Consider the following 11,059-nt stretch of genomic DNA (forward strand, 5'->3'; position numbering starts at 1 on the left):
AAAACATGAGTCATCATGTCAGTGAATTAAGGGTATATCAGTACCTCTGCAGTATAGATAATACTGGCTTTAGGTTATGAAAAGACTTTACATGCTGGCTTTAAGTGCACGTGAGCAAGAGTGAGGTTATTAGATATATAAATCTGCATTTGCTCCAATTTATTAAAAAGATAAACATTCACCTTATGTATTGAAAAGGATTCCTTGTGATACATCTTATAACTAATCTTTCCAATATATTGTGCTGCAAACAGAGGCCACCCTTATAACCTGGGGTGAGGGGCAAGCTGTTTTATCCATTAGGGACGTTGCTTCAGTGTGGAGAGCCTGTACCTTTTAAAGAACCTAAAAGTGGTGAAAAACACCTGAGATCTGAAGCCTATGTACAAAGAAAATGGCAAAATAAAATTACTACTTGTTTAAACAAATATCTACATAATACAACTAGGCAAAAAAGTAATGGACTCAACTCCTGTGTAGTTATCTAACAGTTGTATCTAACACGATTTGTGATGTGCAACCCTCTGATGTCAGGAGAGTCTTCCAGTGTTAGACTACACGAAGACATAAAAGGCTTTTACATAACCCCCTAAAGAGAGAAGGGGCATAACCAAAAAATAGAGTTGGCTGGGACTCGCAGGAAGGAAAGAAGACCCTGGAAGGAAAAGGAGACAGCAAAGTCAGCTCAGGAGCTGCAGGGAAGAAATGCATTTCACCTTAGCCTGGACTGGCTCTTCCCCCAATGCTCGCTCCTGTCTCTCCTTGATTCTAGAGCTGAAGCTCTGACTCCCATCACTCTGCCCTGCCCCCAGCATTCCAAAAATGATGGAGACAGTCTCTGTTTCTGCTGAGACAGATGGGTGTTTTTCAAAGCACTCAACGGAAGCCTGCCAGATAACTGTGACCTGAGCTAAGTCCGTCAGTGGACGACCTGCTTGTGCACCACCCAGCCCTCGGGTCTTGGTTCTGTGACACCAGGTCCTTCTGAGAGATCTGTTCTCAGGCTGTTTTTTTTCTCATTGGCCACTTTCCTCATCCCTTTCACTCTTCTTTTTCTCAGTAAAGGAATTTCCTTTGGTCATATTTGGATGAAGAATAAGACTTTAATGTTGCTGAATATTTGTTAATGTGTTTTGCCTATTGAAAAAAAAAAACAATGGGATGATAGCCAAAGAGACTTACCAATAGTAATAACAAGACTAATCACCTAGTCTTTGGAGCACTTTATCTGAACTAACTCACTTAATCCTCCTGAGTATCTCATGCAGTTCATTGTTACCCACATGTTACAAGTGAAAAAATGGAGGTGTGCCAGAGTAAAGTGACTTGCCCTGAAGCTAGTCAGGGAAGAATTGGGAAATTAACCCAGGAAGTCTGGCTCTAGAACTTGGTGTCCTCACCTACTACACCTGTTCCTTCCCACTCAATATGGCTCCCTGCCCCTTCTCTACCATTCTGAATCTTTTTTCTCTCTCATCTAGATATTCTCTTAGGATTTTGGGAGGTACTTTCTGTGAGACTTTCGATGTGCCTCTTAGTGCCTGTGACTTTCCTCTCTTCTCATCCCTCTTCCTAAATGAGCCTAGAACCCTCCTGCTGAGAACCCTCGGCAGGGCTGAGATGGGGCCCTCAGAAGCCATTGAATAAAATGAAAGTCCTTCTTCACACACAGTAACCTTTCTGGAACCTCAGTAACAGCCATCCAGGTCTCGTTGCCCTTCTCTCTGCCCTGCCTTTGCTGTCTCACTGTTGAGGTTTTAAAACATCATTAGAATTATAGTAGAGAGCCAGAGTTGTTTTTATGAGGACTTATATCAGGTATCTTTTATTGAGAAGGGATGCATGAATAACTAATGGGGTTGGGAGAAGTGATGAGGAAAATTTTCAGTAACTTTTCTTCTAAGGAAAAAGAATTTGTTTTCTGGTGGGGCTTTTGTTTATATAAATTTGGGTCCAGTGCTTTAGAATAGAGGCAGAGCAATGCTATCAGTGGCCTTTCTCTGTGCTTATCCCAGGAAAGCTCAGCCTCTCCTCTAAATAGAAGTTGAATGAATATTTAAAATCTACTGCCTTGAAAGATGTCATGTTATTAGCTCACTTGGGGACCATGCTTCTCTGAATCTGGCCCTGTTCCGTTTTCTGTACCCACCTGTAGTCCCATTGTTCACTCCACGCAGCCCATCGTGCTCTGAGCAAGTGCATCTGCATAGGGGCAGGGGGATAGACTCATAAGTTGGTGCTTTCATTCCTTTGGATGCCTTCCTCCATGGGGCCCTCTGATTATCAGTAGTAGATCCATTCAGTATTTATTTGGTAACCTTATACTCTTGATTCTCTCCTTATTCTTTCTATTGTCCCTTTTATCCATGTTCCCTTCCAGAGTTTTAATCATACTTTCTCTAGTCCTAATAGCTAACAGGTCATCCAGAGCTTCAGCAGGAAACCAATCTCACCTGAGAGTTGGGAAAAGCTAAGGAGAGAGGACTTTATGCTTAGCCCTTCTTAGCAGAAGGGAGATCTGAATCTTTTTGAGGGTGAGAAACAAGCGGGGCAGGAGGAGGGCTATATTAATGGAACCGCAGGGAAGTGTATTGATTCCTTGTACTCAAAATAGTTTTCCTTTCTGTGGGGGGGATGTTTCTTAAGGATAAGGAGATATAGACTAGACACACCATTCTGGAACCATTTGGGGAGGAGCATGAGAAGTCACAAGGAGCAGGCAATGAATATGGTCCCTCTCAATTTCATTGGTTGCTCCATTCCTTGCTGCCTGTAGGGAAGATTTGAATTTGGGCCAGAGTGGAGAAATACATACCTTAGGCTTCTTCTGGATATCTGCTTGGTGCTCCATTTTCATGAACAGGAAGCCACAAGTGCCAAGATATTAGGTTAGTATCATATGAAATGTTCAAAGTAATAGCCAGATAAATTTAACGTGATTAAATATAATCAAGGTAGAATATAATTAAGCTAATAGGTCCTCAGGAAGGAGATATGTTGTTATAAACATAGGTCACTACAAATTGGTATATTTTAAGGAGGCAATTTAAGGTTAAAATTTGTGTAAGTAGAAGTGGAAGGGAAGGGAAATTAAAAAAAAAATTTTATTATGTTGTGTTAGTCACCATACAGTACATCATTAGTTTTTGATGTAATGTTCCATGATTCATTGTTTGCGTATAACACCCAGTGCTCCATGCAATATGTGCCCTCCTTAATACCCATCACTGGCCTAGTCCAATTCCCCACCCCCTTCCCCTCTGAAACCCTCAGTTTGTTTCCCAGAGTCCATAGCCAGGGGAGGGAAATTTAAGTAAACAGAGAAGGAGTAAAAACTTGGGGGGAGGGATAAGTATAAAACAGGTAAGTGTGCAAATGCCACTTGTGTAGAATGGTAGAATGAGGTCAGAAAAATGTAATGGGGCCAAACTTTGGGAATAGGGTGACTGGAGGCAGGGGAAGCCTCTGCTAGTTCTTAGAGCACGATTGGCACAGAAGCTGTACATCCTAATGGGGCACCATGGGTCAGAATTTCCTACATTCCTACACCCAAAAATGAGCATTCTCTGGGAGAACTTGCCAGAAGAGTCCCACAGTTTAGAACCTGATGCTATCTTTTATGATCTCTGCACACACTCAGGGGTCCTTTCTGTTCCTGTCATTTTCAGCAGACTCTTCAGCTTCTGAGTTGTTGTAGAGAGGACCCTAAAGTGCATCATGACTCACACCAACTTCACCATCTTCCATCCTGCAGTTTTTGTCCTACTGGGCATCCCTGGGTGGGAGGCTTACCACATTTGGCTATCAATACCCCTCTGCCTCATGTATATCACTGCTGTCCTGGGGAACACCATCCTTATAGTGGTCATCATCACAGAACGTAATCTTCATGAGCCCATGTACTTCTTCCTCTCTATGCTGGCCATCACAGACATCCTGTTGTCTACCACTACTGTACCCAAAGCTCTAGCCATCTTTTGGCTCCACGCCCATGACATTGCCTTTGATGCCTGTGTCACCCAAGTTTTCTTTGTCCATGTGATGTTTGTGGGGGAGTCAGCCATCCTGTTAGCCATGGCCTTTGACCGCTTTGTGGCCATCTGTGCCCCCTTGCATTATACAACAGTGCTAACGCGGAGTGTTGTGGGAAGGATTGCTCTGGCCATTGTCACCCGAAGCTTCTGCATCATCTTCCCAGTGATCTTCTTATTGAAGCGGCTGCCCTTCTGCCGGACCAACATCGTCCCCCATTCCTACTGTGAGCATATTGGAGTGGCCCGCTTGGCTTGTGCTGACATCACCATTAACATCTGGTATGGGTTCTCAGTGCCCATTGTCATGGTCATCTTGGATGTGATCCTCATTGCTGTGTCTTACTCACTGATCCTCAGAGCAGTGTTTCGTTTGCCCTCCCAGGATGCCCGGCACAAGGCCCTCAGCACTTGTGGCTCCCACCTCTGCGTCATCCTCATGTTTTATGTTCCATCCTTCTTTACATTATTGACCCACCGCTTTGGACGCAACATTCCTCGACATGTCCATATCCTGCTGGCCAATCTTTATGTAGTGGTGCCACCAATGCTCAACCCTATGGTCTATGGTGTGAAGACTAAGCAGATCCGGGAGGGTGTAGCCCACTGGTTCTTTGACATCAAGACTTGGTGCTGTGCTTCCCCTCTGGGCTAATGGCTCTGCATGAATCTGCACTCCAAGCTTTATCAAGGAAACTAGGCATGAAATACAGAGATTTTCTGGACTGAGAGGGCTTTTACTTCTCTTCCTTTCTCTCTTCCTTCTTCGTTGTCGTCATCCCCCTCCAACTTTTCTTTTTTTCCTCTTCTGTCTCTTCATCTTTGCATCCTTCTCCTGTTTCTCTGTTTGTTTTATCTTCTTCTCTTCTTGTATCCCTTCTCCACAACCCAGAGATAATAACTAAGTGTACATGCCTCTGATGTGAACATTTGGTATCTTCAGTAGAACAGACGTACTCAAGAAACAGAGAACACCATGAAGTGGGTTATAAACACATGGATGAAAATAATTTTATATTTAACATCTGAAGGGATTCCAGTTTTTTTTTAATCTTCAAATGTGCATTGATTCTTTGTACAGATTCAAGTAGATTTCTCCTCACTTTTACAATGGCAGGTATTTTCGAAAAATAGTCATGCATGCCCTTCAGCCATCTGGAAAACTGTTCATTCTTCAAATTTCAGATAAAGAGCTACCTTCCCTGCAAACTCCTCCCTGACTTTTCCAAGCAATCCGAGGCTCCTATCTTTGTATATTGATTGCATCTTGTACAAATCTCAAAATGCTTGTAGTGAATTGTAATGGGTTATTTATTTATTTGTACCCCTAATTGACTGTAAACTCCTTGAAATCAGAAGAGTGTGTGTCATTCATATTTGTACTCCAGTGCATTATAAAATGCCTGGCACATAATAAATGTTTGAAAAATGAATGAGCACACAATTACCTCCTGATGTTCGAACATGCATTTCTATTATGCTCTCAAATGATCAGCTAAATTAGTCCACAAACCAGTGATGAGTAAATCAGCTCCTCACAAAGGCAGTTTGGCATCAGGGAGGCAAATAAGTTGTAGACTGCAGAGCTTCTTACTTCTTACACCTTTGCTGTAACAGACACACCAGGGGATAGACTAGAGTAGGAGGAAACAGGGCGCTCTTGATTTTCCCTTCTAACCTGGCCTCCGACCCTTCTCAGTGTGAAGAATTATAGCACATTGTTCCTGGCTGGATTAGCAACTTTGGAGTAGTCTCTCTGAGTTTAAAGTCTTGCCTCTCATCCTTTCATGCTTTTTCAGAAGAGATCATATACACTCATTTCTTCAACCACCATTGACACAAATGAGTCCAACATCCCTCTCTCCATCGTAGAACTCTTATTTGAGTTTAGATGCATAAATATACCTAGCAACTGGATTTCTCCTCCAGGATATAGAGCTCCCATTCAGGCTGGCTTTTCTTCCTGTTCCATTCCTTTTCTTAGGAACTAGATTATGGTGATTCCATCAGCTTCACTGAGCTAGAAACCCTGGGGAGTTTCTCAACTTCTTCCTCTCTGTTGTGTTCCTCAAGAAGTTAATGATTGTTACCAATATTGATTGTTCCACTAAATAATTAGGTGGATAATATTTGTAGTCCTGTCAGGATTAAAGCCCTATCCCTATTATTTTCTAGCTGTGTGAATGTGTGAAACATATTTAATATTTTTAGTCCTCATTTTTTTTACCTGTAAAATGGGGATAGCAATAATATCTCATAGGGGTGTTGAGAAGATTACATGAAATAAACTGTATATAATAGTTGAGAAGATGAAATGAAATAAACCATATGTATAGTACTTAATATAATCCTTGGCTCATAGTAAGTATCTGAGAAATATTTCATTAATGCTAAGTTCTTAGTATTGTTAATTTTCTTTTCTTTCTTTTTTTTTTTTTAAGATTTTATTTACTTATTTGACAGAGAGAGAGACAGCCAGTGAGAGAGGGAACACAAGCAGGGGGAGTGGGAGAGGAAGAAGCAGGCTCCCAGCAGAGCAGGGAGCCCGATGCGGGGCTCCATCTCAGGACCCTGGGATCACGCCCTGAGCCGAAGGCAGATGCTTAACGACAGAGCCACCCAGGCTCCCCTGTTAATTTTCTTTTTAACATCGCCTGTACCAATTACTTATGTCTGTTATTATCTTTCACCTCAGATTATGCATTAGCTTCTTAATTGATTTCATTGTTTTCAGTCTTTTACACTGTAACCTGAATTATAAATTGACTGGAAGTTAAACATTCTAAAAGGCAGAGCTTCTGTCAAATACTTTCAAGGAATCTTCATTACTTATAGAAGTGTTTTCCATAGAATATTCTGCAGAAACAGCAGATATCATAATAGATGTTTCATTAAAAAGTTCCAGTCAAATAACTGAAAAATGCTGATACTCCGTGGGTCATGCACATGGCTCTCCAAGGGAAGGCTAGAGTTTGCAGAACATCCTCCAGTAATGTGACCATAGATATTTGTCTCCATGTCCATATCATTTTTCTGATAGCACATCAATTTACATCTCTAAAATAACCCAGTGTTCCATTAGCCACAGTTTAGAAATCATAGGACTACAGGGTAATTTCTAAACCAAGCATTAACTTAATAATGTAGTCCTAACTTACTTTTCCATTTCTATCTCAAAACACACGACCATATAGCAATCTATTAGTATATAATAGTGTCAATAATTATAACTTAGAACAGTCGCTAGATTAATCTCTGCTGGGAACCATGGGAAGTGCTCTGCTGCATTGGCTTATTTAATCCTTATGCAGCCTTGCGAGATAGCGCCTCTACTATCTGTTTTATACACAGAGGCACCCCCAAGTTTCAGAGAGGATGAATGACGAAGGCCTCTCAGCTGGCAAGTGGTAGAGTATTGACGGCAATTCCTTTTTGAAGTCTTCACCAATCCCCCCAAGTCAGAGGTGATTTCTCTGTCCTCTGGCTCTCCACAGCAATGACATTTATGTTTCAACTGAATGTTAATTACTCCATGAGACCATCAGAGCTTGGGTTCTGTGAGAGCAGAGAATATGTCTGACTCATCGTTAGAGTTCCAACATCTAGCATAGGCTTCAGTACGTATATTTATGGATTGATTAATTTGAAATGTTGGTGAAGTGTTTGACCTCTGGACCCTTCACGGTTAAATATTATCTAACTTTATGACTGAAAATCATTTGGACACCACTTATTTCCTTCTGGTCTATTTCTTCTACATCTCCACAGGCTTCTATGTCCCTTGAGGTCTAGCAGGTGTAGCAGGGCTTCAGTGTTCTATGTTCTGGCCAGCAGCAACTCAAATCCGCTCTGTCCGTGTCTTAGCCAGAGACATGGAGTCTTTAACAGATGCAGTGTGTACAGACTGCTGTAGGTAGGGCAGAGTTAGATTGCCCACCCTCTCTGGTTCCTGAGTGAGTGATCTCTGGAGATTGGTCCTGCTGGGGTCTGTCTCTTTCTAATTAAACCAGATGCTCCCTAGAGACCTGGTGGAGTAGAAGCTCTCTCCTTGCCCAAGGGATTCCTGTGGATGAGGTTCAAATACTGCCCTGTTTTACTCCTGAGTCTGCATCTGTCAGCTTCTTTCACATGTTGAGGAAGAACTTTCTTTTGAACTGGAGTAAGTTTCTGGGAAGGGGATAAATATTTCTTTCCTAGGAATTTTAGGTTTTCTTGGAATAAACTTAATAAACTATTGATTCAGATGAGATCTTCTCGATTCCTCTGGATAGTGTAGTGTAAGTACATACTATCCAGTGTGTATATCTTGACATCTTGAGCTGCTGCAGACATTTTTTACTATGCAGGGCTGGGAGAATGACTAATATTTTTCCAGAATTGAAGTGGTTTAAAAAAAATATTGAACACTGGGGTCGCCTGAATGGCTCAGTCGGTTAAGTGTCTAACTCTAGGTTTTGGCCCAGGTCTTAAGATCAAGCCCCATGTTGGGCTCCGCACTCAGCAGACAGTCTGCTCTAAGATTCTCTTCCTCTGCCCTTCCCCCCCACTCATGAGCACACACACACACTCCCTCTCTCAAATAAATAAATAAATCTTTAAAAAAAGTAAAAAAAAACACTGAAAAGTAAGTATATTAAAACTCACAATGCTAAGTTTAAATATACTATTTATATAAAATTAGAATTTATTATAATTCTACTGGCTTTAGTGGGAGAAACTCATAAATGATGCTTTCAAAATAAAATTAGTGAAAAAACTAACCATTAAAAGCATATAAAAACATATATATAGGTGCTCCCATTTTCCCTTTTGCCTTGGGCTCCGATATGGCTCCATACAGCATGGTCAATCCTATCTTTATTTAAAATTTTGATTTCTTGTTCATCATGGATATTTTGCATTCAATTTGACTTGAAAATTGTATTGAAATATTATGTTTATTGAATTTTTGGTTCACGCTTACATTTTGTACTGAGGTAGTTCTCATTTCACCTCAGTCCTGGCCTTAGGAGACTCAACACCTGGAGGGCAGACCAGAGTCTCAAGGAAGTGTGGCCCCTGCTTGAATCTTTCCATAAACCTGATAGTTAGAAACATACCTTTCAGTTCAGGAGCAAAGACATTTCCCTATGTGTCCAAGCCACAGTGAGGTGGGATTTTCTGTTACTTATAACGTAAAGTGTTGTAACTGATACAAGAGAGAAGAAAAGAATTATCTTATTCATTTTCATTTTCAATTTGCTTTTACACTTAACTATATGCCATGACTGATACTTTCTTCTTAAAAGTGGAAACAAAACATTCTATTGTACTGTATATTCCATGATTTATTTTTTTGCCCTGTTGATGGATATGGAAGTTGCCATAATTTCTTTTATTATAGCAATAGTATAACAATGAATTTCCTTATAGAAATATCTGTATGTTCTCATGCTGTATCACCAGCACTGGGGGCTAAGTTTTTCTTATGTTTTCCAATTTGATAGGAAAACTATGATACTTCAATATGACAGAGTTTCATTTCTTTAAGTTTTGAGCACCTATTCATGTATATATTGGCTATTTATTTTTCTTGTGGTGTAGGATATTGCCTGTTTTGATTCTTTCCATATTTTTTGTTTTTTCCTCATTGATTTATACTAACTTTCAATATTCAAGGATATTAGCCTTTTGTCTATTATATGCTTTATAATTTTTTCTCCTAGAATTTTTATTTATTCTCCTAGAATTTATTCTTGTCTACATTTTGCATAATTACATCATTCAATTATTACTGTCCATGAAATACCATTTTCTTAACTTACTCAGAAAGATCTTCCCAAACTTAAAGATATTTTCCTGTTTTTTCCTAAGACCTTCACTTTAATTTTTAATATTTTCAGTTTTTATTTTTAAAATGTACGTCTTTAATTTATCTAGGATTTCTATTTGTTTAGTGAGTGAGGTGGGAACTAATTTTATTCTTTTACAAAAATATCATTGTTCAATATCAAAATGCCATTAACTGACTAGGCCTTCCTTTCCCTGCTAAATTGAAATGGTATGTTATTACTTTTAAATTTCCAAATATATTAGTTTCTGGACTCTCTATTTAGTTGTATTGATCTGCTGACTAATAATAACAGGCATTTATAGTATTTTTATGCTAGGCATTATACTAAGCAGTTTAAAGAAAGCATTCAATTTAATCCTTGCAAGATAAACATGAATAGCTCATTTTCATGGATTAGGCTGAATTTCTGAAATGTGAAAAACTTGCCTTTTGTCAATAATCAGAAAGTTGGAAGCCCAGAATTTGAACCTGGAGAAGGCTTCTCAGATAATAAATATTTGAGCTGTGAATTGGAAGCTCAGTAGGCTTAATAAACATCCAAGGTAGAAAAGTATGTTCCAGATTAAGAGAAAAGCTTGAGAAAAGTCATGAAGATTGGAAAACTCAGGTTTTGTGTGGAGAATAGATCATGGTCTATTTAACGTCCATGTAATTTAATGTCAGAGTGCCTAAAGGGACTAAAGCTAGAGAAGAGAGTAACAGTGGGATTGTGGAAGGCTTTGCATGCTTGAGAAGTTTGAGTTTTATCTTGTAATGAAAAAATCATTATATAAAGGTTATAAGTGAAAATCCAATAAGATTTTTGTTTGTTTTGTGCATACCAGCCAGGCTGCAAATAGCTGACGGAAGTGGAGGGGTTGAGTGTGGGAAGCCCAGTTAGGTAGGATGCCATTGCACCAGACAAGTGAAGGATGCTTAAACCAGAGTAGGAACATGTAAGTGAGAATGAAGGAAGAGAAACGAGAAGGAAGGTTTATATGGCTTCTAGACATCGCTCAGGTGTGACCAGGAACCTTTACTTATATTTGTGTTTATAATGATGTAGGAAATGAAAGCATAACATTATATACTCTAAGTCAAGGAATTAGTGATTGATTTAATTATCTAATGTTCAACTTTTAGTGAAACTTATTGTTGGTTCTGCCTACTGACTCTCTGTTTCTGTAGTCTTCCTAGAGAGACTCCCAAAGCAGGC

At 39.8% G+C, this 11,059-nt stretch overlaps 1 protein-coding gene across 1 annotated transcript; it reads left to right on the plus strand.

Moving 5' to 3' along the window:
- Positions 1–3,312: 3,312 nt before the first annotated feature.
- Positions 3,313–4,686, plus strand: OR52B2 (olfactory receptor family 52 subfamily B member 2). Its single transcript, XM_045783101.2, has one exon. It carries the CDS (start codon positions 3,718–3,720, stop codon positions 4,684–4,686), a length of 969 nt encoding a protein of 322 aa, XP_045639057.2. The 5' UTR covers positions 3,313–3,717.
- The last annotated feature ends 6,373 nt before the right edge of the window (positions 4,687–11,059 follow it).

This window comes from Ursus americanus, chromosome 16 (assembly GCF_024610735.1).
Source record: "Ursus americanus isolate L20-20 chromosome 16, mUrsAme1.1.p, whole genome shotgun sequence".
Taxonomy (NCBI): Eukaryota; Metazoa; Chordata; class Mammalia; order Carnivora; family Ursidae; genus Ursus; species Ursus americanus.